Raw genomic sequence first — 27001 nt, forward strand, 5'->3', positions numbered from 1 at the left:
CTCATTGGCCAAAAATATCACGTGACCTAATTAAACCCAAAATAAAAATTATCTCAAACTTTTGTTCTACTCAAAATTTTTGCAAAATATTTTGTCTTGAATGTTAGTTAGGCCAATGCGCGCCTAATTAATTATAAAATTTCAGATTTTGAGATTTCATAAATTTTTAATAAAAGTTTCATAACTTTTATGAATATTAATATTTTCGAAAAATATTTTGTAAACACGGTAATTGGACCTGTGCGGTTCTAACACAACAATTATTTTTCGATTTAAAATTTTTTATTTTCTTTAAAAAAATTTGTATGCAATATCATTGGCCAAAAATATCACGTGACCTAATGAAAACCAAAATAAAAATTACCTCAAACCTTTGTTCTACTGAAAATTTTCGCGAAATGTTTTATCTTGAATGTTAGTTAGGCCAATGCGCGTCTAATAAAATACAAAATTTTAGGTTTTGAGATTTCATAAATTTTTAATAAAAGTTTCATAACTTTTATGAATATTAATATTTTTGAAAAATATTTTGCAAACACGGTAATTGGACCTGTGCGGTTCTAACACAACAATTATTTTTCGATTTAAAATTTTTTATTTTTTTAAAAAAAATTTGTATGCAATATCATTGGCCAAAAATATCACGTGACCTAATTAAACCCAAAATAAAAATTACCTCACACTTTTGTTCTACTCAAAATTTTTGCAAAATATTTTATCTTGAATGTTAGTTAGGCCAATGCGCACCTAATTAATTATAAAATTTCAGATTTTGAGATTTCATAAATTTTTAATAAAAGTTTCATAACTTTTATGAATATTAATATTTTCGAAAAATATTTTGTAAACACGGTAATTGGACCTGTGCGGTTCTAACACAACAATTATTTTTCGATTTAAAATTTTTTATTTTCTTTAAAAAAATTTGTATGCAATATCATTGGCCAAAAATATCACGTGACCTAATGAAAACCAAAATAAAAATTACCTCAAACCTTTGTTCTACTGAAAATTTTCGCGAAATGTTTTATCTTGAATGTTAGTTAGGCCAATGCGCGTCTAATTAAATACAAAATTTTAGGTTTTGAGATTTCATAAATTTTTAATAAAAGTTTCATAACTTTTATGAATATTAATATTTTCGAAAAATATTTTGTAAACACGGTAATTGGACCTGTGCGGTTCTAACACAACAATTATTTTTCGATTTAAAATTTTTTATTTTTTTAAAAAAAATTTGTATGCAATATCATTGGCCAAAAATATCACGTGACCTAATTAAACCCAAAATAAAAATTACCTCACACTTTTGTTCTACTCAAAATTTTTGCAAAATATTTTATCTTGAATGTTAGTTAGGCCAATGCGCACCTAATTAATTATAAAATTTCAGATTTTGAGATTTCATAAATTTTTAATAAAAGTTTCATAACTTTTATGAATATTAATATTTTCGAAAAATATTTTGTAAACACGGTAATTGGACCTGTGCGGTTCTAACACAACAATTATTTTTTGATTTAAAATTTTTTATTTTCTTTAAAAAAATTTGTATGCAATATCATTGGCCAAAAATATCACGTGACCTAATGAAAACCAAAATAAAAATTACCTCAAACCTTTGTTCTACTGAAAATTTTCGCGAAATTTTTTATCTTGAATGTTAGTTAGGCCAATGCGCGTCTAATAAAATACAAAATTTTAGGTTTTGAGATTTCATAAAATTTTAATTAAAGTTTCATAACTTTTATGAATATTAATATTTTCGAAAAATATTTTGTAAACACGGTAATTGGACCTGTGCGGTTCTAACACAACAATTATTTTTCGATTTAAATTTTTTTTTTTAAATTTGTATGCAATATCATTGGTCAAAAATATCACGTGACCTAATTAAACCCAAAATAAAAATTACCTCAAACTTTTGTTTTACTAAAAATTTTCGCGAAATGTTTTATCTTGAATGTTAGTTAGGACATTGTGCGTCCAATAAAATACAAAATTTTAGGTTTTGAGATTTCATAAATTTTTAATAAAAGTGTCATAACTTTTATGAATATTAATATTTTCGAAAAATATTTTGTAAACACGGTAATTGGACCTGTGCGGTTCTAACACAACAATTATTTTTCGATTTAAAATTTTTTATTTTTTTTCAAAAAATTTGTATGCAATATCGTTGGCCAAAAATATCACGTGACCTAATGAAAACCAAAATAAAAATTACCTCAAACTTTTGTTTTACTGAAAATTTTGGCGAAATGTTTTATCTTGAATGTTAGTTAGGCCAATGCGCGTCTAATAAAATACAAAATTTTAGGTTTTGAGATTTCATAAATTTTTAATAAAAGATTCATAACTTTTATGAATATTAAGATTTTCAAAAAATATTTTATAAACACGGTAATTGGACCTGTGCGGTTCTAACACAACAATTATTTTTCGATTTAAAATTTTTTATTTTTTTTCAAAAAATTTGTATGCAATCCTCATTGGCCAAAAATATCACGTGACCTAATTAAACCCAAAATAAAAATTATCTCAAACTTTTGTTCTACTCAAAATTTTTGCAAAATATTTTGTCTTGAATGTTAGTTAGGCCAATGCGCGCCTAATTAATTATAAAATTTCAGATTTTGAGATTTCATAAATTTTTAATAAAAGTTTCATAACTTTTATGAATATTAATATTTTCGAAAAATATTTTGTAAACACGGTAATTGGACCTGTGCGGTTCTAACACAACAATTATTTTTCGATTTAAAATTTTTTATTTTCTTTAAAAAAATTTGTATGCAATATCATTGGCCAAAAATATCACGTGACCTAATGAAAACCAAAATAAAAATTACCTCAAACCTTTGTTCTACTGAAAATTTTCGCGAAATGTTTTATCTTGAATGTTAGTTAGGCCAATGCGCGTCTAATAAAATACAAAATTTTAGGTTTTGAGATTTCATAAATTTTTAATAAAAGTTTCATAACTTTTATGAATATTAATATTTTTGAAAAATATTTTGTAAACACGGTAATTGGACCTGTGCGGTTCTAACACAACAATTATTTTTCGATTTAAAATTTTTTATTTTTTTAAAAAAAATTTGTATGCAATATCATTGGCCAAAAATATCACGTGACCTAATTAAACCCAAAATAAAAATTACCTCACACTTTTGTTCTACTCAAAATTTTTGCAAAATATTTTATCTTGAATGTTAGTTAGGCCAATGCGCACCTAATTAATTATAAAATTTCAGATTTTGAGATTTCATAAATTTTTAATAAAAGTTTCATAACTTTTATGAATATTAATATTTTCGAAAAATATTTTGTAAACACGGTAATTGGACCTGTGCGGTTCTAACACAACAATTATTTTTCGATTTAAAATTTTTTATTTTCTTTAAAAAAATTTGTATGCAATATCATTGGCCAAAAATATCACGTGACCTAATGAAAACCAAAATAAAAATTACCTCAAACTTTTGTTTTACTGAAAATTTTCGCGAAATGTTTTATCTTGAATGTTAGTTACGCCAATGCGCGTCTAATATAATACAAAATTTTAGGTTTTGAGATTTCATAAATTTTTAATAAAAGTTTCATAACTTTTATGAATATTAATATTTTCGAAAAATATTTTGTAAACACGGTAATTGGACCTGTGCGGTTCTAACACAACAATTATTTTTCGATTTAAAATTTTTAATTTTTCTTCAAAAAATTTGTATGCAATATCATTGGCCAAAAATATCACGTGACCTAATTAAACCCAAAATAAAAATTACCTCAAACTTTTGTTTTACTGAAAATTTTCGCGAAATGTTTTATCTTGAATGTTAGTTAGGCCAATGCGCGTCTAATAAAATACAAAAATTTAGGTTTTGAGATTTCATAAATTTTTAATAAAAGTGTCATAACTTTTATAAATATTAATATTTTTAAAAAATATTATGTAAACACGGTAACTTGACCTGTGCGGTTCTAACACAACAATTATTTTTCGATTTAAAATTTTTTATTTTTTAAAAAAAAATTTGTATGCAATCTCATTGGCCAAAAATATCACGTGACCTAATTAAACCCAAAATAAAAATTATCTCAAACTTTTGTTCTACTCAAAATTTTCGCGAAAGTTTTATCTTGAATGTTAGTTAGGCCAATGCGCGTCTAATAAAATACAAAATTTTAGGTTTTGAGATTTCATAAATTTTTAATTAAAGTTTCATAACTTTTATGAATATTAATATTTTCGAAAAATATTTTGTAAACACGGTAATTGGACCTGTGCGGTTCTAACACAACAATTATTTTTCGATTTAAATTTTTTTATTTTTTTTTTTAAATTTGTATGCAATATCATTGGCCAAAAATATCACGTGACCTAATTAAACCCAAAATAAAAATTACCTCAAACTTTTGTTTTACTAAAAATTTTCGCGAAATGTTTTATCTTGAATGTTAGTTAGGACATTGTGCGTCTAATAAAATACAAAATTTTAGGTTTTGAGATTTCATAAATTTTTAATAAAAGATTCATAACTTTTATGAATATTAAGATTTTCAAAAAATATTTTATAAATACGGTAATTGGGCCTGTGCGGTTCTAACACAACAATTATTTTTCGATTTAAAATTTTTTATTTTTTTTCAAAAAATTTGTATGCAATCTCATTGGCCAAAAATATCACGTGACCTAATTAAACCCAAAATAAAAATTATCTCAAACTTTTGTTCTACTCAAAATTTTTGCAAAATATTTTATCTTGAATGTTAGTTAGGCCAATGCGCGCCTAATTAATTATAAAATTTCAGATTTTGAGATTTCATAAATTTTTAATAAAAGTTTCATAACTTTTATGAATATTAATATTTTCGAAAAATATTTTGTAAACACGGTAATTGGACCTGTGCGGTTCCAACACAACAATTATTTTTCGATTTAAAATTTTTTATTTTTTAAAAAAAAATTTGTATGCAATATCATTGGCCAAAAATATCACGTGACCTAATTAAACCCAAAATAAAAATTACCTCACACTTTTGTTTTACTGAAAATTTTCGCGAAATGTTTTATCTTGAATGTTAGTTACGCCAATGCGCGTCTAATATAATACAAAATTTTAGGTTTTGAGATTTCATAAATTTTTAATAAAAGTTTCATAACTTTTATGAATATTAATATTTTCGAAAAATATTTTGTAAACACGGTAATTGGACCTGTGCGGTTCTACCACAACAATTATTTTTCGATTTAAAATTTTTAATTTTTCTTCAAAAAATTTGTATGCAATATCATTGGCCAAAAATATCACGTGACCTAATTAAACCCAAAATAAAAATTACCTCAAATTTTTGTTTTACTGAAAATTTTCGCGAAATGTTTTATCTTGAATGCTAGTTAGGCCAATGCGCGTCTAATAAAATACAAAAATTTAGGTTTTGAGATTTCATAAATTTTTAATAAAAGTTTCATAACTTTTATGAATATTAATATTTTTGAAAAATATTATGTAAACACGGTAATTTGACCTGTGCGGTTCTAACACAACAATTATTTTTCGATTTAAAATTTTTTATTTTTAAAAAAAAAATTTGTATGCAATCTCATTGGCCAAAAATATCACGTGACCTAATTAAACCCAAAATCAAAATTATCTCAAACTTTTGTTCTACTCAAAATTTTTGCAAAATGTTTTATCTTGAATGTTAGTTAGGCAATTGCGCGCCTAATTAAATATAAAATTTCAGATTTTGAGATTTCATAAATTTTTAATAAAAGTTTCATAACTTTTATGAATATTAATATTTTCGAAAAATATTTTGTAAACACGGTAATTGGACCTGTGCGGTTCTCTAACACAAAAATTATTTTTCGATTTAAAATTTTTAATTTTTTTTTTTTATTTGTATGCAATATCATTGGCCAAAAATATCATGTGACCTAATTAAACCCAAAATAAAAATTACTTCAAACTTTTGTTTTACTGAAAATTTTCGCGAAATGTTTTATCTTGAATGTTAGTTAGGCCAATGCGCGTCTAATAAAATACAAAATTTTAGGTTTTGAGATTTCATAAATTTTTAATAAAAGTTTCATAACTTTTATAAATATTAATATTTTCGAAAAATATTTTGTAAACACGGTAATTGGACCTGTGTGGTTCTAACACAACAATTATTTTTCGATTTAAAATTTTTAATTTTTTTTCAAAAAATGTGTATAATATCATTGACCAAAAATATCACGTGACCTAATTAAACCCAAAATAAAAAATACCACAAACTTTTGTTTTACTGAAAATTTTCGCAAAATGTTTTATCTTGAATGTTAGTTAGGCCAATGTGCGTCTAATAAAATACAAAATTTTAGGTTTTGAGATTTCATAAATTTTTAATAAAAGTTTCATAACTTTTATGAATATTTTTATTTTCGAAAAATATTTTGTAAACACGGTAATTGGACCTGTGCGGTTCTAACACAACAATTATTTTTCGATTTAAAATTTTTTATTTTTTTTCAAAAAATTTGTATGCAATATCATTTGTTAAAAATATCACGTGACCTAATTAAAACCAAAATAAAAATTACCTCAAACTTTTGTTTTACTGAAAATTTTGGCGAAATGTTTTATCTTGAATGTTAGTTAGGCCAATGCGCGTGTAATAAAATACAAAATTTTAGGTTTTGAGATTTCATAAATTTTTAATAAAAGTTTCATAACTTTTATGAATATTAATATTTTCGAAAAATATTTTGTAAACACGGTTATTGGACCTGTGCGGTTCTAACACAACAATTATTTTTCGATTTAAAATTTTTTATTTTTTTTTAAAAAATTTGTATGCAATATCATTGGCCAAAAATATCACGTGACCTAATTAAACCCCAAATAAAAATTACCTCAAACTTTTGTTTTACTGAAAATTTTCGCGAAATGTTTTATCTTGAATGTTAGTTAGGCCAATGCGCGACTAATAAAATGCAAATTTTAGGTTTTGAGATTTCATAAATTTTTAATAAAAGTATCATAACTTTTATGAATATTAATATTTTCGAAAAATATTATGTAAACACGGTAATCGGACCTGTGCGGTTCTAACACAACAATTATTTTTCGATTTAAATTTTTTATTTTTTTTCAAAAAATTTGTATGCAATATCATTGGCCAAAAATATCACGTGACCTATTTAATGTTTATGCATCTGTTTTTATTTATAAAAATTTATGTTAAAAGTAATCAAATAATTTCGAACCATATTTTATTTATCAAATAAATCTAGTTATTATGGTTCGAAATCTTAGATTTCGAAACATATTGTTATTGTCATTATACTTATTATTATTATTTTTATTATTATTTTTATTCTTTCTAGTCCCAATTTTGAAAGAAGATATCATTAGTTCCTTAGAATTTAAAAATCTGAAATTTTAGTATGTTGTTTATTATCAGATTATGTTTTCATTCTCCTATTTACAACATTTAATTATCACTAATTACTAATTAATAAGTGTTTATTTATTAAAATTTAAAGGTTGTTATTAATTTTTTAAATCTTGGTCAATTGTATATCATGATATTGGTAACTCAAAAATGAATTAAAATTTTTATTTTTATCACTAATTACTAATTAATAGGTGTTTATTTATTATAATTTAAAGGTTGTTATTAACTTTTTAAATCTTGGTCAATTGTATATCATGATATTAGTAACTCAAAAACGAATTAAAATTTTAATTTTTATCACTAATTACTAATTAATAGGTGTTTGTTTATTAAAATTTAAGGGTTGTTATTAATTTTTTAAATCTTGGTCAATTGTATATCATAATATTACTAACTCAAAAATGAATTAAAATTAAAATTTTCATCACTAATTACTAATTAATGGGTGTTTGTTTATTCAAATTTAAAGATTGATATTAGGTTTTTAAATTTTGGTCGGTTATATCTTATTATATTTAAAATTTGAAGATAATTAAAAAATAATTCTTGTTTGTTTGTTATATTAAATGCTGGTTTGTTAATTAAAAATCAAAGGTATGTAATATTCTTAGTTAATGTTTATGCATATATTTTTTATTTATAAAATTTTATGTTAAAAATAATCAAATAATTTCGAACCATATTTTATTTATCAAATAAATCTAGTTATTGTTTATATTCTTTCTAGTCAGAATTTTGAAAGACGATAACTTTTGTTCTTTAAAACTAAAATGTATAAATTTTTAGTATGTTTGTTATTATCCCAACGAATCGCAAACCTCCTATTTACGAAATTTAATTATCACTAATTACTAATTAATAGGTGTTTGTTTATTAAAACTCAAAGGTTGTTGTAAATTTTTTAATTTTTTGTCAAATGTATATCATGATATTAGTAACTCAAAAATAAATTAAAATTCTAATTTTTGTTACTAATTACTAATTAATAGGTGTTTGTTTATTTAAATTTAAAGATTGTTATTAGGTTTTTAAAGTTTGGTCGGTTATATCTTATAATATTTATATTTCGGAAATGAATTAAAAATATTTCTTGTTTGTTTGTTATATTTAAATGCTGGTTTGTTCATTAAAAATTAAAGTTCGATATTAAGCATTAAAAATTTGGTATGATGTATTTATTTTATAATATAAGTAGTTAAAAAACATATAAGAAAAATAATTTAAGTTTATTTATTATATTTAAATGCTTGTTTATTCCATAAAAACTAAAGATTGTTATTTAAGCGCAGAACAAAGAAAAAATTTTAATTTTTTAGTGTAATAATTAAAAAAAGGTATACGTAATATTTGATTAATAAGTTCAGTTAATCTTTTTAAATAGGTAATGTTTGTCTATAAATTTATTTACAATAAATATTAATTTTAAAAATAATCAAACAATTTCGAACCATATTTTATTTATCAAATAAATCTAGTATTTGAATTTGTTTTTGCATTTTGTTTTCCATTTGTTCTTTATAATATTTGTAACAAACGAACACTAGTTACTCGTCCCAATGTATTGATGACGGCATAAGAAATATTTGAGAAATGGGTTAGCTTTGAGGTTAGTTAGGTCAAAACTAATCGAATAAAATGTTTATTTTTCAGTTTTGAAACTTGTGCAAATTTAAAAAAAGTGCCATAACTTTTACATATATTAATCATTTAAAAAAATATTTTTAGAATATGTTGTTTAGACTACTGCGCGTTTAATGGTATATTCAAAATTTAATTTAAAAATCTTTAAAAAAAAGTTGACTCAATATTAATGTACTGATGACGTCATAAGCCAATATATAGCGCGTATATAAATTTGCTGTAACTTTAGTTAGGTTAAAACAAGATTTTACTTTTTTATTTTTGAGATTTGTGCAAATTTTTGAGACTGCTCGCGTTTAATGGTCTGTTCAAAATTTGATTTTAATACTTTTTTGTAATATGTCCATATAGATGTATTAATATTTTTTGACATTATTAAAAAAATAACACTTTTTTAAAAATTAATGTTACCTTAACCGCACATCGATTAAAATTATTATATTCCGTGTTCAAGATCTTACAGTATTATAAAAAAATACTCTGTATTTTATGTGTATATATATATATATTTTGGTAATTAAAGTAATCTGAATAATTTGACGAAGTGAATTTGAAATTGAAAAAAGAGCACAATAAGATCAAGTTACGTGGCTTGGTAATATATTAACATATTATATTGCCCTAACTGTGGTGTTTTTAAACGTTATCGCAAAATTTTAAAAATGTGTGGTATGATATAAAATTTTTACACATATATTATCGAGTTAAAAATCAAACATGGTCGGTTAACCACAATTTGCCATTTAATATTTGTGCACATTTAGGTTCTAGCATAAACACGATTGAAAATTATAAGTTAGTTTAATTAGAAATATTTAGGTTGGGATTTCGAGTTTATGCTTTAGGGCAACTCGCTTTAACTTGCTTTTTCACCGTTAAACAAAAAATTAAAATAAAATTTGTTAATTATTTTAAATAGTTTTAAGTAATATTTTATTAAAAACACAACAGTAAACTTAAAAAAATTATTTTTGACAAATTTAGAAAAAATAAAAAAGCATAACCCCAGGCAAAACAACCGTACATGGTTTAAAAAAAAGGTTTTAGATATTTTCCGAATAACAAGTAAGTTTTAGACACTGATCAACTGGAATATTTGTAGTGATTTTTCCTGTAAATGTTGCACGTTTTATAAAAAGAAATCTATCATTAAGTTTTTTAAATTGCCAGCATAAACAGTTAGCTAAGGCTTAAAAGAAGCAATTTTTAGACAAGAAAAATATGGCGATATATATACCCGCAATTCTTGCTGTGGTACTATGCGTAGTGCACGGTCATAGGGTCACTTTGACGTGCGGCAATAGAAGTATTCCACAAACAACTACACCGTTTGGAGAATCATTACAAGGACCAAAGGGGGCAAAAGGAATCCAGGGCCCCAAAGGGGATATAGGACCCTCAGGAGAACAGGGTGAAATCGGGGAAAAGGGTATGAAAGGCGAAACCGGGGACGATTCGTGGAGAGAAGCATTTTTCGAACTTCAAAAAGAAGTTGACGAATTAAAGATTTACGTTACAAGTATATTCCATTTGATTATTTTTTAATTACCACTTAAATCTTAACAAAATACCGATATGCTTTAATATTTAGAGAACTGCAATACACCAAACATTGATCCAATGCAAAATTTGAATGCAAATAATCCAGGTAAACAAATAAATGCTAATATCTTGCCTAATATTCGCCGAAAAGTTTTACAAATCTACGGTGACTAAATTTTTCAAGTAAAGCTAAATTAATTTTATTTTAATTTAGTCGATTGTAACAACGGATTTAGTTACGGTGGAGTCTGTATAAGATATAACGAAACTGTGGATATTCAAGGGTACGGAGGCGCAAGACGATATTGTTGGAACGACGGGGGTGTTTTAGCAGATATTACAAGCCAAGAAATGTACGATGAACTATACGATTATTTACTCGAAAACGTTGAAGAGGGCACAAGTTTTTGGCTAGGCAATACTTATGAGGTATATTTTTTTTTATTTAGAGACTAGCAGTTCTATTATGACAATATATGTTAGCTGTGACATCTATAACTAATAGTTTTATTATTAGAGTGGAACAGTAAGGACCAGCGGCGGCAAGGTGGTCGACCTTTTACCATCTGCTTGGAGAGCCAGTTTTCCTAGCTCGCACGCCAGCTCAAATCTAATGGGATTGCAAGTACAGACCCCAGAATATAGGGGGAAACTTAAAGGCCTCGTTAATCGATTGTCATTATACCAATACAAGCCATTATGTCAATACGGATAACAATAGCATTATAACGATGCGAGGTGGTAACAATATATACTTAAGTTGCTTATGTTAATTTCTAATGCTTGCAAGTGTATTATATCTAGTTGAAAATGTTTATGTATAAAAAATAAGTATTAATAGTTGTTTAGTTTTATATGTCTGTTATAAATTTTATTCATATTTCTGTGATAGCTTGCGGGTGTCGTGACGTCACCTAAATACATGTTTATATTTGTGAATTTATCTTAAGGTATTCTTGGTGTTTTGATAAATAAATATCAACAAAAATTTTTGATCATATAGGTTTATTAAGGATAATACAAATATACACAAAAATTTGCTACGTAAATGTAATGTATTACAAGATAATCAATAAAGCAATTGGGTATATGTTAATATCACTTGAATTGCCAACTAATAACAAAAACTTTTATGCTAAATATCACTTAAAAATTTTACCAAATAAAGATTTGTTAAACATGGGACCAGGTTAACCGTTGTACGTGATCTGTTTTCTTTTTGGTCGGTTTAATAAAACCAAGAAGTTGAAGTTCGGAAACCACTCTTATAAACCTTGCCCTAAAAACAGTAAAAGAGTTTAAGTAATTTCAATTAGTTAAAAAAATTAACCAGTCCAATTAAGAACGAAAAAGGCAAAACGTAAACAACCAAATTACAGTATCGCAAAATAAAAAGTAAGGCTACAAAACTACACCTCGTCGCACGCAAACACAGATAAGATAAGTGATCACGTGACTTAAAATACGTTACATTATTTGGTTAAAAGCAAAAAATAATTTGATTTCTGAAACTACGTTAAGATTTTATATAATGTAAATTTAATTATATTTTAAAATTTCATACACTAGTCTCCACTACATGAGGTTTTAGGTTCGATCCTCATTGTTTTCAAGTTGTAACGCCCGTTGAGTAAGTCGCTATATAAAATAACGCTATATAAAGCTGCCGATGCCTATCAGCAGCTTAATTAGAGGGAAAATATAATTAATAATTTTCCAAACTGCCAAAGGCAACTCGAGACAGGATAACTGATATTACCCTATGTTTGGGTCATGAAGTCGACCTTTCCACATCAAGTATAAATAAATCAAAAAAAATTAGACCGAAAAACGGAGACATAGAATTTACAAAATATAACTTACTGATTAATTTCACTAATCTCCTCATTTTCCACACTGTCATTTGCTGTAACAATGATGTGAAAGGCAGACATCCAATCATATAGGTTAATTATGCTACCTGATTCGTTATGTAGTTTGTAAGCCACACAGATATCTGGGGCATTGGGCGGAATAACTCCATGAATTATAGTCTCAAGAGAAGGTACCTTTTAAAAATTGTTTAAAATTTATTTTGTATAACCAAAAAAATTTTTTATATATATTTGTTAAGAATATTTTTGCGTTATTTACCTTTAAGTATTTGAATGGATTGGAAAGTGCAGTTTGTATGGCTAATCTGGGTGCAGCTAGAAGATGTTGTTTGATATTAGAATAAGATTCAAAATAAAATACTTCATACAATGGCAAGCTTTTTACACTTCTAAGGTGGTATCTAAATAATTAATACATTAATAAACTATAATTAAGCATTGTTTAGTCCTACATTATTTAAGAAAACATTACTACACACAATATATTTTAAAGGAATTTAGTATTAAAAAATATAAATTCAACAAAATTTGTACTTTTCTACAGAAGCACATTTAAAAATATTTTTCCGCATACTTTTAAATATACTAAATATTTCAAACTTACTCAAAAAATTCTTTTAGAAAATTTAAAATATCTTCTCTTATTTTTTCGTATTTTGTCAACTTTTTGACTCTCTTTTTATTTGCACGATCCCTTAACCTCTGCACAATGTATAAAATAATAAAACATTTTAAATAAATACTATTTTAGACTACTTAAAATAATTATTAGAAAAGTATAAATTATACCTCTTGTAGTTGGTAAGCATATTTAACAGTTTCAATAACTTCTTCTTTGCTTTCTTCTTCTTTCGTATCTTCTATATTAAATTCTTCTTGTGCTAAAAATAGCAAGAATTTTAGTTTTGCAAAAAATGTTATAGGTAAAATAAAGTTGTAAAATAAATGTTTTATTTAAAGTAAAATAAAATTTTAAAACATTCGCAACACATAGTAAATTTCAAGATATTAAATAAGTTTTAAACATACTTTCATCAAGGGTTTCAAGTTGTTTAATAACATTTTTAATTTTCTGAACAGATTTTTTGAAACTGAGTTGGTTGTCGATATTTTTAAAAGGTTTTTCAACAAGAGGCTTCAGACATGAATTTAATCTTTCTATTAATTGATCACGTGATGATACCTATGTTAAAATTTTATACAGTGTAAAAAATAAATTAATTTATATCAAACAAATTTTATTAGCTTATAAAAGTTTTGTAGTAAAATAATAATTTCTTTAAATATTTTAAATTTGAAATTTTTTCCTAATTTTTAAAACTAACAATTGAAAAATTATTTAAATAATGATTGAAAAAATGTTGAAATCATGTATATGTACCCTTAACAATGTTATGGATTGACGATAACCTGATATTTTTGCAAGCTCAGTTTGAAAACATAAACAATATAACTCACGAATCTAAACAACAAAAATTTCAGTAAAATGTAAAAGTGTATTTAACATCACATATAACATAATACAAATATGTACCAAATAAAGAACTTTTTTACTAAGTTAAAAGAAATAATTTAAAAAAAATTTTTTGTACCTGTTGACCAAGTGGATGTTGAGGTAAAGATGAAGTGAAACAAAACATAGATCTCAAAACAGGAAAAAATTGATCATGGTATGTTTGAAGATCTTTGAACATTTCTTTAAGCTCATGCTAAAGAAAAAAAAATTGAAAATAAAAAAAATATAAATTGTTATAAAGTAAAATTTTGTTCATTTTCTTTAAATTTTTTATTACCTTAAATGTTTCTTCTTGGCAAAATGTTTTTCGGTTTTCTTCATTCATTACAGAAAGCATTCTTTAAAAAAAAAAAATTAGTATTTCTTTAACAAAACTAAGTTTAGGACACATTTGAATAGAAAAAGCTCCCTATAGATTTAATTTCTTTAAATAAATCTTACTTTTCAATTGAGGGCAGTGATTTAAAATACAGAATTTCTTTGCTAGAAAATCTTGATATAATACTGTCCATTTCTGGAGTTTTACTACATAGAATACTTGCTGGCTAAAAATAAAATAAAGGTTTAACTAAAAAAAGAATATGTTCTAATACATAAAATATATGCATACTGCTACTAAAAATAATAAATTTAAACAATTGTATAAACGGAGTGTGCTATTTACCTTGTTATAGAAATGCTCGAAGACACAAAACTTCAAAGTGTGCAAAAAGTTTTTGATTGAAAAATCATGACATAAAAAAACATCAAGAATAATTTGTAAGCAACGTCCATCTAATTTAAATGGGTGCTCATTTGTTAACAAAATCTAAAAAAAAAGAAATTATTTGTAAACAAAACTTTAAAATCAAATTAAAATACTTCTAGCAAAAAAAAGTAAGAGTAGGCCAAATAAAATAAAATTCGATATTAAAATAAAATAACACTATTTCCAAATTTAGCTTTAAAAAACAATGTAGTAACTATTTACATTATTGGATAAACTAGTCGATAGCCCGCCTCACTGTCGAGATTTTAATTTTCGTAATATCACGGTTATTTGCCTGCTTACCGCAAATGACAATTTATTTTATTTTGTAGGCCTATAAATTAGACATACATATTTATAAATATTTATATCGTTTGCTAAGCTTCATTATATAGATAAAACCCCGTTTACTATCCAAAATTGGGTACTTACAAAATAAATTTAGTTGAATGAATTACATGGATCATATAAATCTTATAAACCAAACCCTAACCACTATTCATTTGAATCTATTCAGTGTTGTATATTTTTTTAAACCTTTCAAAATTTACTGAAAAAAATTTTTTTTACTCAAAAAAATTTCTGAAAAAAAACTTACATGATCAATAATTTGAGCAAGATGAGAGGATGCAGAAGGAGCTTGAAACTTTTCCACAGAAAGATGAACAATCGCAGAATGAGGAAGAAGCTGTTGTGAGACTATTGACCATGACGTTGCGACCCCAAACACAAACAGGAATGGTAACCGATTTGTGTACCCACTAAAAGTATATTGTTTAAATTTTTTGTAAACTTAAAAAATAAAAAGTTAAATTAATATTTACTACAAAATTAAAGTATTTAAAAAAATTAAAATAATGAATTAGATTTTTTTGATAAACTACCTACCTACACATGAGAATAAAATCCTGTAAAATTTTCGGTGAAAAAGATTCGAAATCCTGACACATTATAATAATCGAAGGTTTGTTTAAATTTTGTTCTAAAGATATTTTTCGTTTTTTGTTAGGTGATGCACAATTCTCACTGCTTCTAATTAACTGTATAATAATAAAATATTTAACTAATTTAGTTTTATCCATAAAAATATATTTTAAAACAAAAAAAACTATTTAGCAAAAGGTAAATAGACTTTTTTTTTGTATCTGCTACTAAGTTTTAAAAAAATAAGCATTACCAATAAAAAAAAATTAATACAATTAAAATAACATATAAAAGTTGTTTAAAATTAATTTGAAACTAAACTACCCTGCAAAATTCTATAATATCCTTAAAAGTCACAATTTAAAACACTTTTACCTTATTGTACCATTTCTCAATTGCTGACATAGTAACCGGCCTTTTTCCAAAATCATTTTCCTCAAAATTAAGATTTTGATTCTCACTTTCTTTTACTAACTGTTCACCAAGTGTTTTCATTAAAACTTTGATGTCTAAAATATTCGAGGCACAAATTAAACTTCAGGGGAATTAAAAGAATAATTATTTCCTTGCCAGTCTAACTGAATAGCGATTTACGCAGACACATAACACACATCAAAAAAACGCAGAATTAAATAATTTTAAAATACCCATAAAAATTGAAATTAAAAATAATATATTTTTATTTAAAACATTGATTAGGCACTCGATATAAAGTTTAAAACTTTTACAATTTAACATCAAATAATAAAATATATATGAACTCACTTGCACAATGTTTAGATTGTAGAATGACAACTAACGGTGAAAGGTTGCCTTCTGATAAAGTTTCTTTTGCAACATTTTTAAGTTGAGTAAATAAAGCTGCATGATCTGGCATATTGACCCCTGCAAAAAAAATAAATTAAACTTTTTTTTCTTGTTTTATAGGCTATACATGATAGTAATATTACTAAATAAAAACTTTAGATACAAATTTAATTATTGGGTCCGCCATAAAAAAATAAAAACATAAAATAAATTTTTCATACTATTTAATGCATTTTTGTTAAATATATTATTTTTAACCTGTTATTAACGCAGCGGTTGGTATCTCGTTTCTTCTACCTTCATGTCGTACTTCGGTAAATTTAGAGGATTCAAAAAATTTAATCAAATCAGAAAACATCTTTTCTTGGAGTTTTAAACTAATTTCCTTTAAAATATAGTATAAAAAAAAATTACGTAAGATACCTATTAGATATATATTAGAATATTAAGTATATATTAGAATATATACTAGAATATAAATTATAATATAAATTTTAGATTTTTTTGTGCAGCACATATTTATGTGTACTTTTAAAATTCCTTAGAATCTATAAAACAAACTTATATTTACATCAATTGTGAGTTGAATATTTTTCCAAATTTTTTGAGCCATCTCCCATCTTTCCAAACTTTTCATTCCTTTTCCATTTAAATATTTCTTGGCTTCAACTGTAGATGATGGTTTGCCAGGTATTACAAAACAACCCTACAATAAAAGAGTGGGTTTAATACAATATCGTAAGATTAAACTAATATATTAAAAATAAAAATTACTATGTTGACAGTATGATTAAACTATTTTTGATTTGTTAAGGATAGCAATAAATTTTATAGAGAACAATTTTCCTGCTATTTATACTTATAAAGATTTTATTTTATTTTAGTCTGTATAAATCAAGTTATTTTACAAAAGTAAAATTAAAAGACATACTTACCTTTGAAACTGAAGAAGTTGATTTGTCCATATCAAAATACAAAATAAATTTTAAATAAAATTTTAACCATCTGAACAGAAAAGTCAAAAACATTAATATTCTGTAAATGTGATATTATTTGCACGAGCACCTTATTACATTTAAGATAATGGGCAATCAACAATTCAGTACAAGTGTCTTTAAATAAATAAATGTACAACAATTGATTACTTTTAAATTATAAAAAATTTATTATACATTTGGCAGTAATGTGTTAATGTGTTATATAGGTTTAATTGCAATTGTTCAAAATGCAGAAAGGCTTTCGGATCTCTATTAGTTTTGCACGCCCGAATTTACCAAGGCGTTATAACCTAAGTATGGCAATTGTTCAACAAGACATTAAAAATTAGTTGAAATATGTTTTAATGAGTATAACTTAGTCCGCTTTACGAGTCAGATGTGTTAATGGGTAAACTGAATATGTGAGGGTTAGGGTAAGGGTTTAATTTATGCAACCTTTTTGTTTAATTACATGTACCCCATTTTGGTTACTAATAGAGATCCAGGCTTTCTTCCATTTTTGACAATTTTCTGAGCAGTGTAGGCATTGAAACCAAGAAGAAAAAAAAATGTAATTTAGTTTTTATTGTTTTCTATCCCGACTCTACAAAATCTCGCTAGCAGAGCTGAGAGTTGTAAAAGTGAGTTAACTCCTTGAACAATTCTCATGTGGACCTCAGCTAATAATCGAATAAACTCAAGTTTTGTGTACTCTTGCATGTCGTGTGTTTTGACCACTCGAAAAATGTTGGTGATGATGTCATCAGGGGAATAACCTAAGTTCCAAAGATGGCTGATAATCTTGTAAGCCTGTTATAAAATATTCAGAATTAAAAAAAAATGTTTTGGTTTTAAATGGTAAAAGTTATAAAAAAAGCATTTTTGTTAATAATTAATATTAAAAATGATGTATGATTCAACCAAGTTTAAAAAAAAGAATATAAAAACATAAGCTTATCAAACAATCATTAAAAAAATTTTGAAAAAATTTAAGATTTTTAAGTTTATTACACTTTAAAACGTAAGACTACAAACATTTTAAACATTTCAAATTTTAGACATTATTTAAATCCTTTTTTATATTTATAAAACTTTACCTCATCTAGGTTGCCTTTTACACAATGATCCAGCATAGTTTTTATTAATAGAGGATGAGGCTCGTCACAAACTTTAAACACATTTTCACCATTTACAAAACCAAATCCTTGGTAAGTAGACTGTAGGTTATTTAGGGCCTAAAAATAAGCACTGTTAGTTAAAATATAATTTAAAAATGCACTAAAAAAAACTTTAACCTAATACAATATCTAACCAAACATTTATGTCAATAAACCGGCAGCATAGTGTAGTGGTCAGGTCAGAACACTTCCTACACTACATGAGTTCTTGGGTTCGATCCCAAGGCTTCTATGCTGTAGTGCCATTAAGTAAAGTGCTATAAACAGTGTAAACTCCTGCAATTATCCCAAACTGACACAGGCAACTCAAGACCGGGTCGGGATAACAGATGTTACTCTATGTTTAGGTCATGAAGTCGACCTTACCGCATCAAGGATAAAGTATATATATACAAAAAAAAGAATTACAAGATATTCAATTACACCATACCTGTCTCATATCTCCTTGTGATGTGAAAATAATAGCTTCCAAACCATCGTCAGTGTATTTCACATTTTCCTTATCAACTATCTCCATTAAGCGACTTAATATCTAAAAAATACTGTAAGTTCAAATACTTTGTTTATCAAATATAGTAAAGTATAAAATATTTATATTGCTAATTAGGTATGCCTTTAAATTTCATAAAAGTAAGTATATATTTAAATTATAAAAATCCTAAATATTTTTGCAATAAAGTTTACACATTACCTGTTGATCTGTTAGTTTGCTGTACCTTAACACAGCACATCTCGATTGGATTGGTTCAATAATTTTATCTGACTGATTGCAAGCGAGAGCGAATCTTGTTGTTTTGCTGTAAATCTCCATCGTCCTGTAACAAAAAAGGAATTTTAAATAAAATTAAAAGTAAAAAAGGCACAAAACCAATGCTTAATCAAAAAAAAATGATACTTAATGATATAAATCGTACAAAATAACCTTCTTAGTGCTTGTTGTGCCCCGCTGGTCATACTATCAGCTTCATCGAGAATAATTATTTTCTGACGACCTGGTGGTAAAGTCACCTTCTTTTGTGCAAACATTTTTATTTTGTTTCGGACCACATCAATACCTCTGTAAAACAAAATGATTTAGAATATTCTGCAAAACCAAAAGAATGTAACAAATAACGTAAATATGAACATAAGATACTTTTTAACAAAGGTATAAATTAGTAGGATTTATATCAGTAGTAATAGGTATTAGTAGTAACACAACTAACTATAACCAATTTTTTAATAATAAAATGTATTTTTTTAGGCAAAAATTTGGACAAATTAATGAATAAAATAAACAACACTTATTCACATTTTTCAACTTTCATGTAACTTAATCAAAATACTTAGTGTTACCTGTCATTAGATGCATTTAATTCCAGCACTGCCTCCTTATAATTAGGACCCAACATGGTGTGAGCAAGACACAATATACTCGTAGTTTTGCCAGCACCTGGAGGCCCAGCTATTATAATGTTTGGGACATTTCCTTCGTTTGCAAATATCGCAAGTCTACTGACTGTGGTTTCGTTACCCACCACCTCGGAGAGGTTGGTAGGTCTATATTTTTCAACCCTTAAAGAAAATTAAATGTTTAATTTTAATTGTTTGAACAACTAAAAAATTCAAGGTTTATATATAGTAAATTTACCAAAAATTGATTAATGTTATATTTCAATCAAAACTGAAAGATGTAAACATTAATTTTATATGTTAGACCTTTAACAGATTACATGCATTTAATAAAAATAAAAACACTTTTTTTTTAAAAAAACTTTGGTTACCAAGGAAGTTCATAACCAGAACTATTTGACTTCTTTTCCTTGATAATTTTACTTTCATCACAATCCATTTTTTCCGTGCTAGTGGTTGCCATATTTAGCTTATTTGTTAAGTATTAGCTATTGTTTAGATCGTTTAGTTCCTTGAACAGTCGTTTATTTATTTATTTATTTTTTTTATAGCGCCTTACTTTTTTATAGCGCCTTACTCAAGGGCGCTACAGCACAAGATCAGTAGGGATTAAACCCACGACCTCATGTGTGATGTAGCAAGTGTTCTTACCACTACACCACGCTGCCGGATTTTCTTATTCATTTCTTATTTATTACCGATTATTTAAACTATGCATTTATCTTTTTTAATCTTATATATAGCCTACAACAGTAAATACATAAACTTATATATTTAATTACAAACAGCACAAAAACATGCTTACAAAAAATTATCTAAACAAAAATTTCCCGGGAGTTATAAAGTAGACACTTTTAGTTTGATTTTATTGTCCTTTGATTTATCCTCAATGCACAACAAGTTTAATCAAATTTGCTGACCCAAATTAAAGTTGTTAATCAATCAAATAATTTTTATTTTACTTTGTAAAGATTTTTTGAATAATTTTAGAAAAAACACTTTCCTAGCATTGTATAATTTCCTGTTTATTTCCGATCGTATAACTCAAAGGTTATCTGCAGAACTTACTTAGTTGTAGGAAGTGACAGCGTAAAGAAGTGTTTTAGGCCGTATTTTATTTATTTTTAATTGACACTATTTGTGCTTTCTATAAAAGGTATTGGAAATAGAAAAAAATGCGAATTCTATTTGTTTTAACGGTAGTCACAGGATTGATTGAAAATTTGCTCTTTACTGGAATTTTGTTCGGATGGCCGTCGTTGGAATTCGTGTTAATACACGAGGGCTACTTTAGATATAAATGCCCTTCAAATTACACAGCTGATACACCATGCGAAAGTCAGTCAGCAGCCCTTAATTTGGTTTACTATATGGGCATTATTGCTATGTCATTTTCGGGCCTACCGTTCGGCTATTTCATGGACCACTACGGAACATTAAAGACAAGGATATTTGGCTGCGCTTCAATGACAATTGGGACCACGCTTTTAGTTGCTTCAACCGCTAACATACCGTGGCTGTTGTATCCCGGCATGTTTATATTTGTTACAGGAAGCGTAGCCGCATTTATTACAAATCCACAGACTGGCAACTTTTTTCCCGGTATTCGAGCAATGATTATAACGATGTTTGACGGTATGTTAGCATCGTCGGCTTGCGTGTGTCTTGTAATTAAGATTGCCTACGAAAACGGGTATAAGCTTCAAAATATGCTGATCTTTTTTATGTGCTTGACCATATTGCCATGGCTTCGAACAATCACTTTAATGCCACGGCAGTTTGTCCCATACCCATTTAAAGACCCGGATTTTGTATATGGAATATACGAATGGTTTAATAACAATAACAACGACGAGACTACCTTGTTGCCATTAAATGAAAAACTGAAGTCAGATATCGTAGAAAAAAAACGACCATCAAATTTCAAAAACATTTTATTTTGGACCAATACTTATCAATTTGCAATATATGCTTTAAGAAACGTGTTTTTTGATGGTAGTTTAAACGACTGGTTGCACACTATATACACAAACGAAACCCATATCAGCAACTTGATTAATTTATACGGTATTCTGTTATTTTTCGCCTTCGCAGTTTCGGCTGCAAGTGGTCTTTTGGTCGACAGCTTTACAAATTTTCACAAGGGCGCAAAAGCTTTGTATTTTGGACTGCTTGCCTCATCGATAGTAACTAGCATAATTATGATAATTCTGTCGACAGGAGTGGTGACAGAGCAGCCGATATTAACTTATGCAATTTCACTTATCGGTCAGGGCTTTGTTTATGGAAGTAACACTACGTTTATCGCTTATGTATTTCCTATGGAAGATTTCGGCAAGGTGTACGGCCTGAGCATTTTTATAGGAGGGTTGGTGATGTTGCTCGAATTCGGAATGTTTAAACTTTCTCTTTTGTACGATCCAAGTTTTTTGACCGTGAACTATTTGCTTCTAGGTCTTTCCATTTCAACTCTGATTCACCCAATTGTTTGGGCAAAACGTGGACTAAACTACGAACTGCAAACTTGAGTTCGTAAAATAATATTTTTCCAGGATTTTTGTACTTTTTTACTATCAGGAAAATTGTAAACGCTAATAGAAATAAGTGTTTTTAAAAAATATGTTTTTTGCCTAAAAATGTTTTGTTTTTTTTGTATTATTGTTTTGCCTTAAGATCCTATTACAATTAATTCCGGGTCTTTTAAGGTCTTTCTCATGTTTACAAGGATTTAAAAAAGTACCAATATTTCCCGTTCTTATATTACTAAATTGCTACAATAATGTTTTATCTTTGTAATTAACTATGTTGTTTTAGGACAAAAAAAAAGTGTTTTGAATTTAAAGTTGTCTACATAAAATTTAAATAAACCATAAGATAAATTTTTTCTGATGATTAAACCGAGTTTAAAAACTTTATGCATCATTATTGATAGACCAGTAACCTACAGACAGTCTTACGCAGAATATTGTTTTTGATTAATTTCATAGCAGTTTTCTAATAGACACAACTACGTAAAATTCTGGTCATCGCATATTATGTAGTTCCGGTCGTTTTTCGCGTTTTTAATTATGAGTTTTTGTGTAAGCTTTCTCAAGAAAAAGGCAGATAGGAAATAATAATATTTTAAATGCATATTAGTCGGCTAAAAGTTAAGTTATTGCATTAATTATTTTAGAAAATAGGCTGCAGTTTTAAAAAATGTCTTTTGATGATCAATTTCTAACAAAAATTCTTACTGTGTACGATTATGAGAATGTTAAAATGCTGATAAACAAGGAATATGTAGAAAATGTCACGATACACAGAATGTTAAAGATTAAACAGTCAGACGTAAGCGATTTTCATTTCAAAAGAGCTTTTGAAAAACTGAAGTTAGGTGCTAGCGTCGGGGTTGTTCATAAAGCTACTAATATTCTAGTCGGGATGTCTCTTAACTTTCCTAGTAACCCTGATGGAATTTTTCAGACATTTCCAATCAATAAGCAAGAGGCAGAAGAGGTTAACACAAAACTTGGGCAATTTCATCGGTTTGCTACCTGTTTTAATGATAGGCAAAGCGGTAAATACAACAAAATAAAAACCCTGGAACTGGGGATGTGTGTTGTCCGTTGCGACTTTACAAATCTAGGAATTTTTGGAAAAATGTGTCAAGAAAGTTTAAAAGTAGCCCAAGCAATAGACTGTGGCGGGGTTGTTTGCCATTCTACGTCGTATTACATTCACAGGGCTTTACAGAAATTGGGTTTTGTAATGATGGACGAACTTATGTATGAAGAATATTTGGACCCGCTGAAAAATAATATTCCATTTTCAGGAAATATTGAACCTCCACATTTTTCATCTAGACTATATTTCAAAAAATTGACCAAATAATTGTTTTTACTGAAATATCAACAACTTTTAATTATAATTTTTCATGTATGTAAGCTTAACATGCAAATGTTTTTTTTTCATGTAATCAGCTGGCGTCTATTACAGACATTCTTATATCCTGTTTTTTGGTGAAATAATTAATTAAAATCGTGTGCAAATTATCTATAATTAACACGATATTTTGCTTGACACACCAAAATTTAAAAAAAATACTTGTCTACAAAACCAATATAATAATAAAATCATTAATTATAAAATAAACATTTAAAAATTTCTTACTTTTTACGTGATTTTTGCAATTTGTTTTCACATGTAAAAAATTTGTTTTTTTTGTAAAAATGTATGTGTTCATTATAAAACTAAAACATCAATATAAAACATTTTAATTTTTATACCTACTTAATAAAAAAAATGTGACAAAAGCCTTAATTAAATAAACACAAAAGAAAAAATTCTATCGAAAAAGCTTACTGAACTGGAATAATTTAATTTAGATATAGCATAAAAAACACAGTGTCAAAAATTTTAAAAAAATATCGAAAAAATCACGTACAATTTTGCCTTATCTTATAAAATATTTACCGAAGAAAAAGATATCTTATAGGCGCGGTAGAATATCAGTTTTTAATTGTTTGATATTTAAATGTCAAGGGGTTGAATTAAGCGTTATGCTCTTTTCTCAATATATAGTGTAGAAAGTAGCTAGAAAAAGAGTAGCAAAGGGGATCAAAGTACTTTTCTTAAATATCAATTCAGTATTAGACCTTTACTATAAGATAGTTACTAGTATAAGGTATAAGATAGTTACTGAGACAGTATGCATGTAATGGTATTTAAAAACATTTTTTGGAGGCGAAATTGCGTAATAAATATGTATTTACACAATTTAATTATCCAGCATTTTCACTTAGGGTAATATAGACATATTTGTTATTAAACAATGAGCTTAAACTCGACTTTTGTGGTCGCGACAACTACTGATCAGGCTGCAAATTGGTCAAATAAATGGAATACGTTTTGTACGGAAGAAACTGATTTAATTTGCGAGGATATTATTTTATCAGAATGCCCCACTTGCCAGTAAGAAATAAAAACTTTAAAGTTATAAATATTTTTAATTTTAAAAATATAAAATATATCAACATTGGATTTTTAAATTATTATTTTAAACAGAAGATAATAAACTTTTTAAATCAATAATAACTTAAAAATTGTAGGAAAGTCTAATGTTATTATAAACGCAATAACAACTTTTATTCAATAAAACCATTCACGTCAAATTTTCAATCAATATTTGTAGAAATCAAAAAAATTTTAATCTAAAATTTTATTTACTCACACTTTATTTTAAATTGTATTGATCGTTTAAGTGAGTACGCGTTCATTTTGTTTGCTGTGTTATCTGCTATATTGGCCACAGCAATTTTGGGCGGAAACGTACTGGTAATAGCCTTTGCGAGACAAAACATTAAAAATAAGCCTTATCCATTATCATATATCAAGGCATCATTAGCCATTGCAGACATTTTAACAGGTGAGTCTCTAACCATAAATCAAAAAACGTATTTTTGTATATAGATTATTACGACTTAGTATGTGTCTTATGTTATATTTAGGATATTGGCTTTAGAATTGTTTATTTTTGTTTAATATGTGATAGTTTGGATTAATTATTTATTGGAACTAATCCCTAGTATATTGTTCGAAAACAATCAATATAAGAAACACAATATTTCCATTTGTCAAAAACAAACAATGTAAAATGTTAAATTATTCAACAAAAACTCATTAAAGTATTATTAACTAACATAATACTTAGATCCGTTAGTATTTTACAATAAAATAAACTTATTTTTAGGATTTCAGCTCTTTTTAATTACCATACCAAACATCGCATGGACCCTAAATTCAACTTCAAAACAAATCTACTATGAAACTAGGGATAAAGTTAATTCAGTGCCAGCATATTTCGGTACTTCCCTATTTATGTTAAGCATAATAGCCTCACTATACCACTTGGTACTAATGAGCTACAACCGATTCGCAGCTATCAAATGGCCGATAAAAACCAAATTTCAAAATCCAAAGTTGATTTACGTTCAGTTGGCGGTGGTTTGGTTGGTGTCAGTAATATTTTCATCTTATCCAGGTAATAATTTTTCTTTAGAATTAATTACAATTATATCTGTTACGCTGACCACTGAACTTCACAAAATAGAACGCTTCAGTATACTATACTAGGTTTACAACTAAACAATTTAGAGTTCACTATTTTTTTATTAAAACTTTTATGTCAAGACTAACAAAACAGATTTAAACGGCAATCTTAAGTAAACTGACCAAACAATTTGTTACAACAAGCTTTATAGGTTTACCTAAGGCTTAAAATGCTGCAAAATCAGCACAGTTCAAAGCATAGGCTTTGTTACGTTCTTGCAGTTCACAGTAAAAATGAGCTGTCACATATTTAACACCGTATTTAAGGCAGATTTTCACAGAATTAATAATATTTTACTGTTTTTGTAGCTTGGTTTCCAGAAGCCTTTGTTTTTGCTTACGTCTACTTTCAGTTTCTCTACATGCCAAACATTCGTATAGACACCCTTGGACAGAAGTTTATCGCATTCGGCTGCCTTTCAATAATTATTGTCGCTTATGTGTTAATGGTAAGTGTCATATTGTTACTTCTTAACAAACATTAAATTATAATAAATTAAGGTGGGGTAAATGCACTTTTGTACTTGACATTTTCAGAGTACATTTACTATAACCACTGGTGGTTTGATACATTCCTCGGCTAGGAGAGCGCGGCGTTTAACTGCAACTTCAGTGGCTGAGTCTTCGCTAAAAAACCAGCTAGCAGCTTATCGAACGTTAACACTTATGGAAATCTCGTTTACTGTAACTTTAGGTAAGTGTATGACATATATGTTTAGGTAAAATCCCTTAACCAATAAAACCTAGTATAAATAATAACATTTTTAGTGCCTGGCGTGTTGGCTTTCGGACTATCCTATGTTGGATACGGAAATTCAATAGCAATTCTTGTTGGCACATATCTGGTGATGTGCAGTGGGTAA

General features: G+C 26.8%; 4 protein-coding genes across 4 annotated transcripts; 2 read left to right on the forward strand and 2 right to left on the reverse strand.

The window, feature by feature from the left end:
• Positions 1-11805: 11805 nt before the first annotated feature.
• Positions 11806-17466, reverse strand: LOC145753349 (origin recognition complex subunit 3-like). The gene is made up of 18 exons (XM_082569759.1): positions 17437-17466; positions 17073-17207; positions 16760-16886; positions 16460-16579; positions 16070-16203; positions 15659-15810; positions 15369-15531; positions 14687-14830; positions 14464-14567; positions 14300-14360; positions 14099-14215; positions 13888-13968; positions 13536-13689; positions 13296-13387; positions 13111-13208; positions 12766-12907; positions 12496-12680; positions 11806-11911 (listed from the first exon to the last, which is right to left on the reverse strand). Exons 1-18 carry the CDS (start codon positions 17464-17466, stop codon positions 11806-11808), a joined length of 2145 nt encoding a protein of 714 aa, XP_082425885.1.
• Positions 17467-17592: 126 nt separating this feature from the next.
• Positions 17593-20549, reverse strand: LOC145751970 (replication factor C subunit 2-like). Its single transcript, XM_082568144.1, has 7 exons — positions 20420-20549; positions 19992-20210; positions 19579-19713; positions 19348-19471; positions 19087-19188; positions 18576-18713; positions 17593-18288 (listed from the first exon to the last, which is right to left on the reverse strand). Exons 1-7 carry the CDS (start codon positions 20509-20511, stop codon positions 18055-18057), a joined length of 1044 nt encoding a protein of 347 aa, XP_082424270.1. The 5' UTR covers positions 20512-20549; the 3' UTR covers positions 17593-18054.
• Positions 20550-21223: 674 nt separating this feature from the next.
• On the forward strand, positions 21224-22627 carry LOC145753350 (equilibrative nucleobase transporter 1-like). The gene has a single exon (XM_082569760.1). The coding sequence runs from the start codon at positions 21224-21226 to the stop codon at positions 22574-22576; it is 1353 nt and encodes a 450-aa protein (XP_082425886.1). The 3' UTR covers positions 22577-22627.
• Positions 22628-24861: 2234 nt separating this feature from the next.
• Positions 24862-27001, forward strand: LOC145753351 (uncharacterized). Its single transcript, XM_082569761.1, has 7 exons — positions 24862-25001; positions 25292-25455; positions 25780-25893; positions 25969-26070; positions 26448-26587; positions 26676-26832; positions 26907-27001. The coding sequence occupies exons 1-7, from the start codon at positions 24862-24864 to the stop codon at positions 26999-27001; spliced, it is 912 nt and encodes a 303-aa protein (XP_082425887.1).

Source organism: Corella eumyota, chromosome 5 (assembly GCF_963082875.1).
Source record: "Corella eumyota chromosome 5, kaCorEumy4.1, whole genome shotgun sequence".
NCBI classification, from domain to species: domain Eukaryota; kingdom Metazoa; phylum Chordata; class Ascidiacea; order Phlebobranchia; family Corellidae; genus Corella; species Corella eumyota.